General features: G+C 39.8%; 1 protein-coding gene across 17 annotated transcripts in view; it reads left to right on the top strand.

Annotated features, from left to right (window-relative positions):
* The window catches only part of Eya1 (EYA transcriptional coactivator and phosphatase 1), a 331,367-nt gene extending 315,290 nt beyond the window's left edge, over nt 1-16,077 (top strand). For all 17 annotated transcript variants that reach the window (XM_045143934.1, XM_045143933.1, XM_045143931.1 and 14 more), the window contains 2 exons: nt 2,904-3,004; nt 14,160-16,077. In XM_045143934.1, the coding sequence (XP_044999869.1) occupies nt 2,904-3,004; nt 14,160-14,240 (182 nt within the window). In that variant the 3' untranslated portion in view covers nt 14,241-16,077. The remainder of the gene's footprint in view (nt 1-2,903; nt 3,005-14,159) is intronic.
* Nucleotides 16,078-17,552: the final 1,475 nt, after the last annotated feature.

Here is a 17,552-nt window from a genome sequence, read left to right as displayed (position 1 = left end):
TCCTATATGTTTAAACTTGTACATCTTCAAAGTATTTGCTAAATCATCAGTAGAAAATTGCTTGAATTTAATGTTCTTGAGAACTCTTTGTCTCTTGTTCATCACAGTTGATACAATGTCTAATACATAGTTGTACTCAAATGAGTTTGAATGAAATGGGTACGTTCTTATATATTTTGAAGAAGGCTGACATATTGAGTCGTATTGGTATGATTAATTGATGGGAATTATGAGATCTAGTCACTTCAGAGATGAGTGGGAAAAGCTTTTGTGATTTTTCAGTAAACCTTTCAGCTAGGATATATGCCTGTCTGAAGCCTGAGAATGATTCAAACTTCCCCCTAAAGGTTAAGAACAGAGTGCTGGCTGGGACATGGTGGCACATGACTTTAATCCCAGCACTCAGAAGGCAGAGGTACTAGAGTTGCCAAGAGTTCAAGGCTACCCTGAGACGACATAGTGAATTCTAGGTCAGCCTAGGCTTGAGTGAGACCCTACCTTGAATAAAACAAAGAAAAAATAAAAAAAGAACAGAGTGCTGAAGATACTCACTAAAAGAAAGCAATATGCCAAATCAATCCAGTAGCCATTATGAACAGGAATTTTATATACTCACATGTTTCACACAAGTACTAGTTTGCATTAAATCACATAATCATCTATTTTCATTTAGATTAAGAGGAGTTATGTCGTTTTACAAACAGGGTTGTGGTCAGCTTTGTCAACACATGAAAGTTGGGACAAATGTCAAAGAAGCATATAGTAGAAAAGGGCAGTGCTTAGACTCCCAAAGGAAATGCACCAACCTTTAATTACATGTCATATGCGCTGAAGTAATAGAAAATTATAAAAGCAATTTAGTAAGTACTAAGTATCTCCTAAGTGGGCATTTTGTTGGCTGTGTTAGCCTGTAGTCTTATTAGAGTTAAAAATGTGATGGCATAAATTACCTCAAAACCACTGGTGGAGTTCACTGTTTTATGAGCTATTTTAATAGGAAAAACACTGGTAGACAGTCCTGTGATTATTGCTGATTGTACCCTCAGATGAGAATGAGGTGGAGTCAGGACAGGGAACCCAGGAAGCTTTTCTGCAGTCAAACTGCCAAGGTCACAGGAGTTGACTGGCAAACCTTTCAGCAGAACTGTGAAGCTCTTCCAGACAAAACAGATCCCTCAGAGCAAATACCCTGACTTCTAATTAACTACTGAAAGTCAACATCATCTTCTTAATCCTTTTTTTTTTATAAAACCATTTTACAGGATCTAACATTTATAATGAAGCCCATAGGTTATTGGACCATCACAACTTACCTATTTACCTACCACAAGTTCACCTCTAAGGAGCCACTGATGTAGCTCAGTGGTCAAACACTTGCTTTGGTGTGCAAGACCCTGGTTCTTAATACCATAAGGCATAAAAGAACAAAGGAAATAAAATGAATTTTATCTTCCTTCCCCCATAAGAATAAAAAGAAAAAAAAACTTTTGTAAAAACTTGTATTTGCCCATTAGGAGGCAAAAATAGTTTCATGACATCTAAGTGGTTATGTTTTTTGCAGTGAAAACTACAGTTTGTATTTGTTTTTAAAAGTGATTTAATATTTCACAGTTTAGTGGACAACTAAAGAGGCATTGAAATTGCATCCTTTGAATAAGGTTGGCTCTATTTCATTCTGTCAGATGCAAACGAGAGATTTTAGTGCAAAATACAAATATAAAGCAGACATTTGTTTAAGCAAACAAGCAATTTGTTCATGTGTATATCTGATCCTTATTTGAAAGAGGTGCAGGCTGAACTCAGCCATTCACATTTGAAAAACTATAAACTGTCCCATTGTCCATTAAAATGACCCTATTGGCAGCCTAAGACTTGGAACACCAGTTTCTTCTGTGCCCAGAAACAATGGCTGCATTAGCCACAGGGATGTGCTGACAGTGAGCCGACAGAGGAGCCCAAAGGAAGTCCTGACATGGGAAAGACGACAGATAGATAAAAGTGCTCTGTTCCTGTCGTCCTGCCTTGCCTCTAGGAAAGTGATTGGTTGTACACGGGATGACTGGGTGAAGTGGTCATCACTGTGCTGTGGGACCCAGAGTACCCAACATTTATTTCAGGAAAACATTTATAAGACTTTAATTAAATACATTAGGTTCGGCGTCTCTTTCCTTCAACCTGCAAATGAAGAGATAAACCTATTCTGATGCTTGTTTCTTCTGTACCAAAAACCAAGTCCAGTTACTGGTTTTACATTCTCAGTATTTTTCAGACAAGAATATTATTTGCAGTGTTTGATATTTATTTATTTATTTACAAGAAGAGAGAGAATGAGAATGGGCCTGCCAAGGCATCCAGCCACTGCAAACAAACTCCAGAAGCATGTGCCACTTTGTGCATATGGTTTTATGTGGGTACTGGGGAATCAAACCTGGGGTCATTAGGCTTTGTAGACAAGCATCTGAATAATTGAGCCATCTCTCTATAGCCCCAGAGCTTGGTATTTAGTAGAACATTTAAAAGTATAAAAGAAATTTTAAATAAAGTTAAAGTAGGTTTCCAGAATCACATAGCTTTGTTTAATCACAGATTGTAGGGGAGAGAAAAATTTGTAACCACAAAGCAATACTTTTCCCTTCAATTGTCATAACACGAGTTCCTGAGAAAAAAGTATTTAAACCATGAATCTCCAAGAAAAGGGTACCACACTGGTCATGGATTTACAATTGCATTGCATTGCTCCTGTCCTCATCCTACCCAAGTGGCATGAAAGTGCTCTCTTAGTTGCCCAGGGAGAATAGAGTTGAATTAGAGGCAAGAGCAGGCCATTTGACACAGAAACTTCTGGCACATCAAACTTGGTTACCTGCACATTACATTTCCCATAATTTACCTTTGTCCATTAGGAAAGGAAAGCTGCTTTGAGAGGATAATTCAAAGGTTTGGAAGGAAAGTGGTGTATGTGGTTATAGGAGATGGCGTGGAAGAAGAACAAGGAGCGAAAAAGGTAAGTGGCCCTGAGGTCCCCTTCTTTTCCTTAGCTCCCCATACTTTTCCTGACCGGATTGCGAGAGCCTGCTCCATATCCAGCTGCAGTCTCTGAAGTGCACAGCGCTGCAAGCACCTGGAAAGGGGCTGAGTATAAGTCCATTGACACGCAGAAGCTTTCTGAATAGTGCTGTGTGTGAGCTCTAGGGTGATGGGTGTCTGGTCCTCAGGGAATGTAGACTTGGAGGCAGAAAGGAGGGCTTAGTGGTGTGGCCGATGGGAAGAGCACAGGTGACGCAAGTGCTGTCCTGGTTCCAGATGACCATCTCTGTACCCTGGCCAAACACTGCCAGGTAGGTCACACCTTATTAACTGAACCTGGGTATAGCCCAACACCTTTTCAAGCATTACTTTAGAACACTGCTTGCACATAAGTTGACAGTCCTGGAGGACTCACATCTTCTTTTTATCATAAAGCCAGCCCCTGCCTTACTCAAGGTACTTAGAAAGGGGAGAATGGACCTGCCTGTTAAAGCCTACTGACTCCAATTGGCCCTGCGCACTGCATTTCAGTCTTCTGATCTTCTCCAGGCATATTCCTACCACTCCCCTTAGCAAAAGCTGCCTCCCTCGTCATCTCACGGTACTCTTTAAAGGGAAAGGCTCCATTCCCTAGCTTGGCACTCAGTCTCCACAATCTGGTCACAACTTTTATTCTCCTTTTCTCCTCTTCTGCCCAACACTGTAGTCACTTTCATCTGCTAGCCTTCTGGTTAGTCCATTTTCTATTACTGGAACAAATCCTTGTGACTAGATTGGTCAGAAAGAATACAGGCTTATTTGGCCCATCACTGTGGAGACTAGGATTCTAGGAGCGTGGTGTCAGCGTCCAAGGAGGACAGTCTTGCCACATGCTTGAAGACAGTATCACATGCGAGCACAAAGCAAGTATGCTTCCTCAGGTGTTTCTTCATCCTCTTAGAAAATTGCTCTTGCCATCATGTTTTTCTTTTTACTCACATTATGATATGACCTTATCTAATCCTAATTGCTTCCTAACATCCTTACCTTCCAATAACATCAACATACAAACTGAGGGATTCAGTTCCAGCACATGAACTTTGGGAGAGATATTTATTTAGTTAGTTTATTATTTATTTATTTATTTGAGAGTGATAGAGAAAGAGGCAGATAGAGAGAGAGAGAATGGGCATACCAGGGTCTCCAGCCACTGCAAAGGAAATCCAGATGCATGCACCACCTTGTGCATCTGTCTTAAATGGGTACTGGGGGATCGAGCCTCGAACCGACGTCCTTAGGCTTCATAGGCAAGTGCTTAACCGCTAAGCCATCTCTCCAGCCCTGAGAGACATATTTAAACCATTGACACTTTTCTTCAACCAACATGGATTTCTTTGCAATGTTATTATCTAACTCATTTCTTACAGTTTGTTTTATATATCTTCTGTTTTTAGTCACTCAATTGTAGTGGCACTCACTTATGCTTGGACTAGAGTAGCTGTGATGGTAAACAGATTAAACTCTGATCCAATGTATATTTTATTTGTATCTTTGCTGTTTTCCCATGCTGTGAACTTTGGATAAACTTTCTTTTAATTTTTCTATTTATTTTTCCCTGTCTCAAAATGGAGATAGTAATAGCACCTAATAAACTTACTTTTCCACCTAGGCTAGGGTATTCAGACATGTAATGCTCCTAAAACATAACCCATTATTGTGAAAACTTGTGGAAGTTCCTGTTTTGTCAACTAAGTCAGAGCTTCAGCTATGTAGATCATATGAGACTCTAAGGCTCTGTCATTTATAACTTCCTAAATCTTAGTACAATTGCACTCCATAAATGTTTAAGCTTATTAAATATTTTGTGAGATTAATTGAATAAATTCCTATCCCTTCCCTATACTCATTCATAAGAGGCTTTCTGTACTACCATGAAAGATTCAAGAACTCAGGTCTTCTGGAATATTCCAGCATCTACTAGGCAGGGCATATAAAGTTCCAGATCACAGATTCAGCACTAAGCATTATATGGGACATGTATCAGCCTTTTAATAGTCTCTGAAGATGGCTGAATTCACCTTCTGTGCCTGAAAATCCAATAAGTGCACAGGAAGGAAGCCCTATTCTGCCAATGACACACTAGATATAGATTGTGCCCGGGATCACCTGCCTTGGTGCTGATGGGAACCCACACACTCCAGGTCACCAGTGCTTAATGTGAGCAGCATCTCCCATGGAAACACAAGTTCTGACCTTCCCATCTCATCATTGGCCAGCTGTGATTGTCGTGGGTATATCCATCAGTCCTGACAAAATTAGAATTCCCAAACCAATCCTGGGGACTGAAAGACAATGCTCGTTGGAAATCTAGACTCTAATTTTCTTCCTTGGAAAGCCTCTGGAATTCCCAGGCCATTCCTACTCAGAACCTCCTCCTGGCCAAAGAGGCCTGGAATAGATTTGCCACATGGGGCTGAAGAGCTGCATTTCCAGCCAGGTTGGAATCTGCCCTCAAGGCTGGACCTTCCTCTTCTACTGTTCACCACACTTTAACTCAGTGTGGCTTTCTAGCATCTGGGAGGCAAAAGGCGATCATTTAGAATGCAAAGACTCACCTCTGGGTGAGCCTTTTCTTAATGTGTTCTGAGAAATATGTTTCCTAGAAGTTTGGCTTTGGTGAGCCAACATGGAAAACAAAGGCATTTTTTGTATGATATTAGAAGAAAGTTGTAATAGGAGCATATTAGTTATCTTGGAGGGACAGTTAAAATTATCTCCACTGTTAATTTTTGGAAATGTTATTTTTGTTTTTTTATCTAACATTTTAAAATTAACTAATATTGATGAAGACTAGAAATTCACTAGATATTTGTGTGTATATATAAGCCCAAGCTACAGAAAATGTGGAAATGGCTAGCTGTGCTAGAGGGAGATTAATAATAATAATTGTAGGGTCTAAGAAGTGCTACTGGGCACAAAATTCATACTCAGTCCTTCTTCAGGCATCTCTATTCATTATCTCATCCAATTACTTTTATAAAGGAGTCCTTACACTCACGTTGCAGCCGAGAGTACGGAAGCACAGCTCTAGTTCCAGCACTGGGGACTCACGCGGGAGGATGGTGAGCTCAAAGCCAGCCTAGGTTACATAGGAGCAAATGCCTCAACAAAACAAAGTACAACTTCCAAGGTACAAAATGATCATTTGGACAAACTAGAATTTGAACCCAGTTGGTGCCTCTGCTTATGAGATGGTCTTAAAACTGTACATGTTGTTTAAACATATATAGTGTATAATTTTGATGATTTGCGGGGAGAGGAATAAATATGTATGCGTCTTTTTTCCCCTACTTTTACATGCATGATTAGAAACTTTAAAACATAACTAATTCTCAAAAGCATCATTCATTATGATACTTCAGTTACTGAGAAATTTAAATGACTCACCAAAACTAATAGTAAGCCAGTGACATTCTACACATTGGAGCACTAAATTCAAAATTAAAACCTTTCTCATTTCTTGAAAAACAATTGTAACCACTCACCTTGCCTCTCAGTTTCCTGTGTTCTTCAAAACTGCACTAGAGCACGCCACTCCCTTCTCTGCAGAGATGGCTTTCATCTTCTGCAATAATGTCCTTTAACCACAGAGAGGTACTTTTTAAAGCCAGGAATGAAAACCAGTAAGTAATTCTCCAGTTGTCCATGTCATAAAAGGTCACCTGAAGTTTATTCTGTCATTCTGATTCTCATTGCAGTGTGATCTGAGGGCTTTCATAAGTAATGTCATCTAAGTCTATAATTTGTATCAAAAAAATTACTTTTGAAAATATTTTTGAAAAATTAGTCAGGCTTGTTTCAACATGAATTCTTTGCTTCTTAATAAAATATGGCTTGAATGAAATTATTAAGCACATGTATGACTTTATAAAAATGTTAATTAATATCTAGTTTTCATTTCTAGAATAACCTGAATTTTTTTAATTAATTAGTTTTGTATTCAGCAAATACAGGCAGTTTGGTACCATTATTAGGCTCATCCGTGACCTGCCCCCTCCCCATTGGCCCCTCCTTGTTGAGGTATATGGGTCATGCATTGTGGAGTTAGCCCACATTTATGGGTAAGATAAATGTCTCTGCATATCAACCTGAATTTTTAAAGAACTATTGAAACAAATTTCTTGGGCTGGAGAGATGGCTTCGCAGTTAAGCGCTTGCTGGTGAAGCCCAAGGATCCCGGTTCAAGGCTCAATTCCCCAGGACCCATGTTAGCCGAATGCATAAAGGGGTGCACGCATCTGGTATTCGTTTGCAGTGGCTGGAAGCCCTGGCATGCCCATCCTCTCTCTCTCTCTCTCACTCTTTCTCTCTGCCTCTTTCTCTCTCTAAGTCCCTCTCAAATAAATAAAAATGAACAAAAATTTAAAAAAAAATTCTTGTGAATTAAGGAAAATGGTGAACACCTATTATTCTGCATAATGACAAAAAACTCCTTTAAAATATTCATTTTAGGGACTGGAGAAATTTCTTGGTGATAAAGGCACTTATCTGCAAAGCCTAAGGACTCAGGTTTAATTCCTCAGTACCTATCTAAGCTAGATGCACATGGTGGCACATACATCTGGAGTTTGCTTGCAGTGGCTAGAGGCCCTGGCATGCTTGCTCTCTCTTTTTCTGTCTCTAATACATACATAGTTATTTTAAAGTGTTCATTTTAAACATGCATATTTGTGAGCAGGAGATAGTGCTCGGTGGCTGAGTGTCAGTCATGCAAGCATGACTACCTGAGCTTCATTCCAAGTACCCAGGTTAAAAATAATCAACAATAACAACAACAACAAATGTTGTGACACATGTCCTCAGTGTGGCGAAGACAGGAGAAGCAGTGGGGCTTGAAAATCAGGCATTCTTATCAAAACGGCAGCTCCAGGTACAGTGAAAGACTGTCAGGAAAATGAGGGAGAGCAATAAAGAGGGACACTGATGTTCTTTCTGGCATCTACTTAGTACACATGGACTATGTACATCAGCACATGAACACACACACACACACAACATAAAAAAATAAAAACTGGGGCTGAAGGGATGGCTTAGCAGTTAAGGAGCTTGCCTGCAAAGCCAAAGGACCCAGGTTTGATTCCCCAGGGCCTACGTAAGTCAGATGCACAAGGTGGCGCATGCATCTGGAGTTCCTTTGCAGTGTCTGGAGACCCTGGTACGTCCATTCTCTCTCTCTCTCTCTCTCTCTCTCTCCCTCCCTCCCTCCCTCCATCCATCCCTCTCTCCCTGCCTCCCTCCCTCCCCATCTCTCTCTGTCTCAAATAAATAAATAAAAATATACTTTTTTAAATGTAAAAACTAGGGGCTGGAGCAATGGCTCAGCAGTTAAGGTACTTGCCTATGAAGCCTAACAACCTGGATTTGATTCCCCAGTACTCACTTAAAACCAGAAGTACACAGGGATGCATAAATCTGGAGTTTGTTTGCAGTGGCTAGAGGCCCTCACACACCAATCCATTCTTCCCCCTCCCCCGTCTTTCTTCTCTTTCTCTCTGCTTGCAAATAGATAAATATTTTAAAAATTTAACAAGTAAACAAATGTTTTCCAAACTTGTTGAAATTTAAAATAAAGCAGAGAACCTCTTTGGCAATGCCTGACTTTAAACTTATTCAGAAGAAAAATACATTTCCCCCCACTTTTGTAGGGGAAAAAAGGAAGACAAGTGAAACGCAATGTAATTATTTGGCTTTTAGTTCTCCGTAAATGGGACATAGAGATTGTAAACACTGAGTATAGAGAATTTTATTATTGTAAATTCAGTCATTCACTCATACTTAGTGTATGCCAGGTCTTGAATTGGATTTCAGCTTCATCCTTAAAGAGCTCACCCTTGTCTAAAGACGAAATAGAGATGCATAAGTAATAAAGGCATTATTCTATAATCTATCGTTTGAGGTCCCTTCATTTACAGCTTGGGAAGTGTTTGTACTTCCATGTACATATCAAGGCACAAACAAGTTTTACATTTTTAAAGCACAGATAACAATTGATTTTTTTTTTCTGTACCTGTTTTTGTTTTTCACTTAACAATCTATGCTGGCAGAGCTATTCCAGGGCATAGAGCTCCGAATCGCTAATCCTTTTAAGTGACTGTGTCAGTATGCGATTATGTGGATATGCTGCTATTCAAACAGTGCCCTAGGGCTGAATACTTAGCAGGGTTCCATTAGCTACCATTACAACCAGTTTTGTGATGAACTTCTGGGATAAATTCCTAGAAGTGCCATACTTGATTAGTGTATGTACATTTAGATTTTGGAAAAATTTTATTAATGCATTTTAATCAAGCAAAATTCAATTTATACCCATGCGCTCAAGGTGTTTTATATGATGGGTGCTGTGTGTAACCAGAAAGGATAAATGTAGAATATCATATGGGGAAAACAGGAGAAGGGAATTTGAAGAGTTCTTCCTATAGACAAGAGCAGCAGGAAGGGCGTGTCATTATGTTCTGATTAGGACCTATTTGGGTTCTAAACATCCCAAGCTGGTCCTGCGGAAGTGGTTTGGTGAGTATAGACCTTGATGCTCACAAGTGAGGACCTGAACTCAATTCCCCAATATGCATGTGAAAGACTGGTCTTGGCCATGCATGTGTGTAACCCCAGCACTTAGTGAGGGACAGGAGACAGGAAAACTTCTGGGGCTTGCTTGTCAGTCAATCTAACTGAAAAAGAGCAAGTTCCAGGTTCAGTGAGTGATTATCTCAAGGAAACAAGGAGGAAGAGTGATAGAGGAGGAACTGCCTCCCCCAAGTCCACGTCTTTCTCTGGTCTTCATACATGTACATGTGGTACATATGTGTGTGCACACACGTGTGTATATGCACCTCCCTTCCACACACACAAATAGAAGACCCCAAGCCATATGCTGCTTTAGGGTTGTGGGACTCCAGTTACCTGGTGGAATATTTCCATTAGGTTCTTATACCCATCTCAATATCTGAATATATATATATATATATCAAGTGAATTCAGCTGTCCCCAACCACTGTGCCCACTCAGATCTTCTCTCCTTTCAGTGTGTCTAATTTACTCATTTCCACTGTTTGTCTGTGATTAGCCAGTCACACCTCCAAATCCTCCCTTCCTGGGCTGCTGCCCCAAATTGTTTAAAATACCTTCCTTCTGGTATCTTCAGGCATTCAAGAAGTGCCAGCCTCCATCCCCTTCCATTTATAAGATAAAAATCTAAACTCCTTTGTTAGGGCTTTGTTGCTAACGAGCTCCCTTCCTTAGTCTCTATAATGGACATACCACTCCAGCCTGATGACATTCCAGACTAATTACATCCCTCCTGTCACTTACATCTCCTAACTGGAAGCCGGGTGTCTGCCCTCCTACCCCTCCAGTCTTATTTATTCTAAATATTCCACCTAAGCCCAGCTTGCCTTTGAGCGCTCCTCTCTGCACTCAAAACTTTTGATTCTTGCTCCCACATCGCCTCACAAGATAAGATGACTCACTTGTCAGTTCATTTGCTCTGGGCCACAGGGGCACAGTCTTGTGTGTGCTACGTATTACATTCTAGCTTCCCCACAGTGTTCTACAGGTAATGGACTTAGTGTAAGCATAAAATGAGAGGCTCAGAAGCAACCTTGGATCATCCCACTAAGTAATCATTTTTACAGAAAAACTGGGCTACAGAGAGAGAGTGTTACTGCATGGTCACATAGCTAATATAAGAGTCGAGAGGATAGCTCAGGGTTATTCTTGCTGGCATGTGATTCTTTTTTCCTCTTTTGCCACCCTTCCTCCCTGATTTTATATATGTAATATTTGTTCTAGTGGCTAACCAGTAATGAGTTTTAAAAAATTTCCTTTGACCCCAGGTTTCCTAGGAAGTTGTTCTAAATGCATAAATTCTTTGTATCAATAGGTGCTTAGTTAGGGAAATGAGTAATGTTACTTTTAATGATCTATTGACAACAGTTTGAGTCACTGACCTCTGTTAAACTCCTTTTTCTCTTAATGCATTTGATAGCAGCCAGTGTACACTGCTTAGAGAGCCCACTGTGTCTTGTGAGAGTGAAACTATTCACTGTCACAGCCACCACCCTCCTTCACGTGAGGAGCGGGTGCTCAGGCTGGAGCCCATGCCCTCGGTGCAACTGTGTCCACGAGCTGCTAGCTCCAGGGGAAACCTTTGGCATGTTTGCTCCAAGTAGTAGCTTCAGTGTGAGTGTACTGCAATGAGCCCTCTGTCATACGGCATAGGTCTACAGTTCATCAGTTAAACTCATCTCAAGCTCCTGCTTGGCATGCACTGATCAATACTCTACAGAGGAAGATTGCAGCTCTTGGTATCTCAGTACCAATAAAAAAAAAGCCAACTCAGGGTTCCATGTGGAAAATCTCACCTTTCTAGATATTGCTGTTTGGTTTAAACAGTGAGCAGTTTAAACATGCTTTGTAAAAGATAAATAAAATAAAATAAAAACTAGCCTTTGGACCAATCTTTTGCATCCAGTGAAACTAAATGCCTAATTTGCACCTTGGTCAGGTGCCAATGAAGTAGCTGGAATTTTCCTAGTTGCCTTTGCATTGTCCCTCTGCTCACTTTATTCTTCGCTCTGTGCTTCGGTGCGTGCCAGTAGCTTTCCAACTTGTCTAGTGGCTGTGCGTGAAGAGAACGTACCTGTGAGAAGCATTTCCCTTCCGATAATCAGCATTCTAGTGAATTTGTGCCTGTTATGCAAAGAATACTCACAGGAGCATTTTCTTATGCACTTTTGAAGGTAGAAGAATTTTTGACAAGAAATGAGAGGCAGCTTTGGAGAAGGCCACTAGCAAATGTGCTAAGGATTATATGAAAGTACAAGTTAGTTAGAAGTAAGATGGGTATAAATACTGAGACCAAATAGGCTGTTAAATAGGAAAGAATACTACAAGTAAATGCTTAACTTTGAAAACATGAATGGCTTTTTTGTAAAAGGACATTTCTAGAATGAGCTCAAGATTAAGTAGTAAAATGAACATGCTGAATGGGGTGTAATGTTATCTATGCGTAATTTCAGCTTGGTATATAAAAATATACAGAAATGTTTATAGTAGTCATTTGAGTGGTAGGAAAAGGAATGATTTACATTTACTGACAAATATTTTATAACATGCACAACTTTGTTTTAAAAAGAAGGAACAGGAGGAAAGATTTCTGTATTGTGGGTGATCATTTTCCCATCCTTGGCCTACAAATCATAGTCATTCAAACTTTTCAGTGTCTCTTTCCCAGCAGAGTGGGGATAGGATCATGTATGCACTGACCTGTACAATGGGCTTAATGGTTTACGCAGCTCAATAAGAAGGTCACAAAGACGAGGTAGAAGACTTTGTGGTATCTGGGCTTCAGATTCAGCCCAGACCTTGTAGGAACCTTAGCTTCAGTCCTGATTACCTATTGTTTAAACCTTTCTCTTCCTTCACCAGGTCTCAGAGTTTTCATCAGTAGAATAATGATATCTATCTTGGAGGCACTGTACAGAGCCTAACATAATACCCAATATATCCCAACTATCATTATTACCAATTAAGCATTTGGCAGCATTTGTCAGGCCCTGTGCCATTTGACTCTTACAGCCAGTCATGTCACCAATATGTCCTTCTCTCACATGCAGTCACTATATTAACATGAGCCTCTGCAATATCTTCGGTTCCAATAGACATCTGAATGGTCATCTTTTCATGCCCAGCTCAACTAACACTTCCATTTTTATGCAATTAACCAGGTCCCCTAGTCAAAGACAGTAGCCCTATTCTTATTTATTTTAGAATACAGATGCATTTCTATGCTTCAGAGACTCACAGGATAAACCAGGGCCAAATGTATCTCTGATCCTCTAGTCCTAGATCATGAGTCTGCAAACTGAAGAGAGAATCGTGCCTGAATGAATGAATAGTCAGTGGTATAGCTTGCAGTCAGAAGGTGCCAAGTGGGTTGTCATTCTGTAAATCTACAGGGAGGTTTTAAGTACTCATTTCTGGGCTGTTCTGGCATTGAAGGATAAGAAAGATATATACTCCTCATAATGCTGAATCCAGAAAGACCTACATTTGAGATTGGGATGTAGCAAATGACTTTAGCAGATAATATGAGGCAAAGATATCGCTAATAAGAATATTTAATAGTTTACATTTCATTATATAGCATATCAACATAATAGCTTCTATTATATTAAAATGATCTAGCCTTTATGCCATTTTGTTTCCTTTCCATGATATTTCCCCAAGTTCCTCAGAACTAAAACTATAAATTATACTTCTACCTCCACATTGTATGTATATAAAATCTGTTACTCTACATACAAAGTTGAGTTTTGTCCTCTAAAAGGTTGTCTTTTGTTTGAGAGAAATAGTCTGCTGCTCCTTTTCAACAGTAGGTTTCACACCCTTATTGGATTGAGGTAACCTGTTTTCTCTGTTTTTTTCTTTGTGACTCTGGTTTATTCAGATGTTTTATAGACATTCCCATCTTAACTTGATTTGCACCTTGATAGTTCAAACAACTACAAACACACACACACACACACACACACACACCTTAGATCTTCATTTCAGTTTTTCCCACATGGAAAAGTAATTTGGGGGTCACTGTGAAGATCTGATGAAATTATGAAAAAAGAACAATTGCTTCATATATACATGAGACTACTTTGGAAAAAATGTAAAATACAACCAACCAAGGAAAACTTGTAGACTCATTAAAATATAAGTTCTTTAAACTTTCAGCATTAGGGATCCACTGGTTGCCTATTTTGAAAGACAGCTGTTTTCAGCAATCCCATTGTAGTGACTGCATTTTATTTAAAGTTTGGAGTTGGCATTCGAGTCACAGTAAAAATCTAGTTAAAAGATAGCCATCACTTTCTTAAGAGAAATAGACTTTATATTGCACTTTTGAAATGCAGACCAGTGTTCTTTGGGGGAAGATTGAATTTCAATCTGTGCTTTAAACAGATGTGATGTTTAGATGATAGCTGGCAGTCTTCACCATCCTAAAACAGGGGGGTGAGCATTGTACTGGATCTCAGAAGGAGCGAGGAGGGCTTCAGCTGCCTATGTTCTCTGTCCTCACTATGTTTCTGCCTGTTCTGCAGCATGCTATGCCCTTCTGGCGGGTGTCCAGCCACTCGGACCTCATGGCCCTGCATCACGCCTTGGAACTGGAGTACCTGTAATAGTCACATGGCCCTTTGAAACCATATAACTGCCTTGTGTCCAGAGACAAATCCAGTAGGTCTGAGTCTCGTGTCAGTGTTGGACTCCAGAGCACAGTGATTTCAACATGCAGATGCGCGGCTGCCGTGGGTTCTGACCTCTGTCCTTGGAGGAATCATGTCTCTTTCTTCAGAACAGCTGCTGACTCGAGTACTGTGAATCCAATGAAAATAAGCCATGAGTATGTTGTAACACAGTGTAATGTGTTCATGTCACATTAACTACATGGTTCAAACCTGTGAAGAAAGGACCTGCAAACATTTCATTTCTTATCAATTTCAATGTGACATAAACAGCTACTCCAACACAGCAAACTTGATTGCACCACAAAGACCAAAATGTATTTCCTGAACACAAGTGGAGGAATTTTCTCAGAAAGACATTTTACTTTTTGGTGTCTCATACCCAGGGTAATCTGTACATCTCTACTTATTTATGAATAGACTTTTTAAAAACAGATTTGCTGAGGTATAATTCATATACCATATAATTCACTGAGACAGACTTTTTGGCATCAAATGATGGAAGGGACATTGATGTAAGAAATAATTGATTAAAGGCCTTTGTCTCATGAGAGAGCAAATACTTTGGATTGTAGCACATTGCAAAGTAGTTTAAAGTATGTCTAATTTAAGCATATAATATGTACATCACTGCGACAATCATGTACAGAAAATTTTTTGGTGTAAATTTGTAATAATGGATGATTCTTTTACATATAGGGAAATGATCTTGAAAGGTAGAAATGCCTTGATAGTAAAGCTTGAGGCAGCGTGTGCAGACTTGTGCGGTGCCTTATCTAAGTCTTGGATATAAATATTGTAGATAAATGGATTCATTTTGATAATGTTGTCAAGACCAAAAGCATGGATGTCAAGTGTCAATAAGGATTTTGTTTTCCAGGTCTTATTATTTTCCCCAGTAGGTCTAAAAAAATAAAATAAAATAAGATTGATACTGGTTAGGAGGGCCTGGATAAAACCATAGCAGTTTCTGAAATCCAAAAGGATGAGTCTTATTAGTCACCTCACTGTCTCCTTTCAACATTAATGTATCATATGTAACTACTTGGAAAAAATAATTATTCGAATGCTTCACCCTACAGAAAGAATATAGATGACAGATATATTTTATTAATAAAATTAATTGGAGACTAGCAGAGTTTTCATGTGCTCAGAATCATTACTGTGTCTGCATTTTCTTGTTTAGATAATGAAAGACATTACACAGAGCTGGAAATCAGGAGATTTCACATTATACTCACGCCCTCTCTTTCTCTCTCTCTCTCTCTCTCTCTCTCTCTCTCTCTCTCTCTCTCTCTCTCATGCTGCCCAGAGAAGCCTGTGACCAACAGTGGAAGGGGTCTAGTCATCACCACCAAAACCTAATATTATATCATATGACAAACATAAACCAGAGAAATGAAGAGTGTCACTTTTGTCATCCCTTAAGAAAGTATCACCAAAATGACCAATTTGTATGGGCAGAGTCTTTCTCATCTAGAACTTTGTTGCCATGAAATTACTCTTGGGATTAATTTTGTTTAATATTACATTTTGGGGAAAGGCCATTGGGTTTGACCCAGAATAATGAAATGTCATGCTGCTGCTAGAATTAGTCATTTGTGAGGTCTCCAAATTGTTTAAATGAACAATTGAGTTAGTTTCCATGTTTGCTGGATGCAAACAGAAGTTGACAATTTTTTAACCTTTTCATTTTATGGTTTTGTACTCTGCAGACTGAAAAGACAACATTTATCTTGGCCTTACTGTAAAAAGGTGTGTCGTGTCCACAATGGTGTACAGATTTTTTTTCTTCATTCATTTTGTGTTTAAATTAATAAACTTGATTTGTGAAGGACTGTATGCTCCTTGAGTATCAGCATCATCTCTCTCCTCCCGGGTTCTGAAGTAGCCGAATATTGTGTGCATTAGAAGCACTCCAACAACAGGGAGTCATACGAATAATGCAGTGATGGCTTTATCAGTCCTTCAGGGACTAAACTGGAAGGCTACAGCTGTTTCTTTGATCACTGTAAGAACTGGTGAGTGGAAAAGTTCTTTATCCCCCCGGCCCCCAACTACATGAACAGGATCCTCACTCAAATTTATCTATGATAGAACAGAATTGAGTATAAATTATTTTGGACTGTCGAACATAGATCTAACCACTTAAAATACCCAAGGGATAGCAATATGAGGCAGTTTCATCAAAAAAAGAAGGCTCACAACATATATTTCTGTGATTTGCCAGATTAATCACTGACAGAGAGCTATAAAACTGTACAACTTGCTGTCTCCTGAGAATTTAATCTTAGAAGCAACATTCTTATGCACAAGCACGTGATAACTAACACGCAGTTGTCTGACCCATTCATCAACCTCGTGACATGGACTCTCATGTGCAGCCGCCATACCAAGCAGGTTGAGTAATGAGGTGTCCACCCTAAAAGTGAAGAGAGTCATAGGGAAAATCTCTGAAGAGAGGTGATGGTGAAGGATGTGATTATGAACAAAGTATGAAATATAGGCAAAATAGAGGGCACACACTTGGAAGATGGATCCTCTGAAGCACCATTCCCAACCTGGAATCCCTCATCTAAACATCTAAAAGGATCCCTGCTGACCAAGAATTAGAGCTCAGATCCCCCCCACCCGGCACTCTAAAACCTCCAAATGCAACCTGCCCTTCTTTCTCAAAGTGTCTCTCATTGCTGTAATTGCCTTTGGTCCAAGATTTGTAACAGTGACCAAGCCAGCCTCACACAACCCACACTACATCCTATCTCCTATCTCTCCTCCTGTCTTTCCCTCCTGGCATGCAGTGCTGGATCCTTCACTTGAGCCTCTCTCCCCTACCCACCTTTGCCTGTGCAGGAAGTTTATATTCCATCTCACAGGCCTACCACCCCATGTGGTGGTGTCCTACTTAGGTGCCAATAGAAGGATGTCTTTGACCCAAGGACTAAGTTCACACTGGAGTTGGTCAATTAATAAGTTCATTAGTGAGTGAGAGATAAGGAAAGGTTCCTTATGGAACATTTGTGGACAATAGCAATATGGGTGATTAACCTGTATAATCCTTCATGGACAGTTGTAACCTGGCTATCAATAAAAACATAGCAAAGCAGATGAACAGCAGAGCATGTAGGCAAATTCAGTGGAGAACACTTCAGTGGAAACCACACACTTGGATTCAAGAGAAAAGGAGAGATCTGTAAAGGAGAGAAGCAGGAGTGCGTTCAGATCCTGCAAAGGGGGATCATGGATGCC

The sequence above is a fragment of the Jaculus jaculus genome, chromosome 2, assembly GCF_020740685.1.
Source record: "Jaculus jaculus isolate mJacJac1 chromosome 2, mJacJac1.mat.Y.cur, whole genome shotgun sequence".
NCBI lineage: Eukaryota > Metazoa > Chordata > Mammalia > Rodentia > Dipodidae > Jaculus > Jaculus jaculus.
This window is presented reverse-complemented; position numbering and strand designations above follow the sequence as displayed.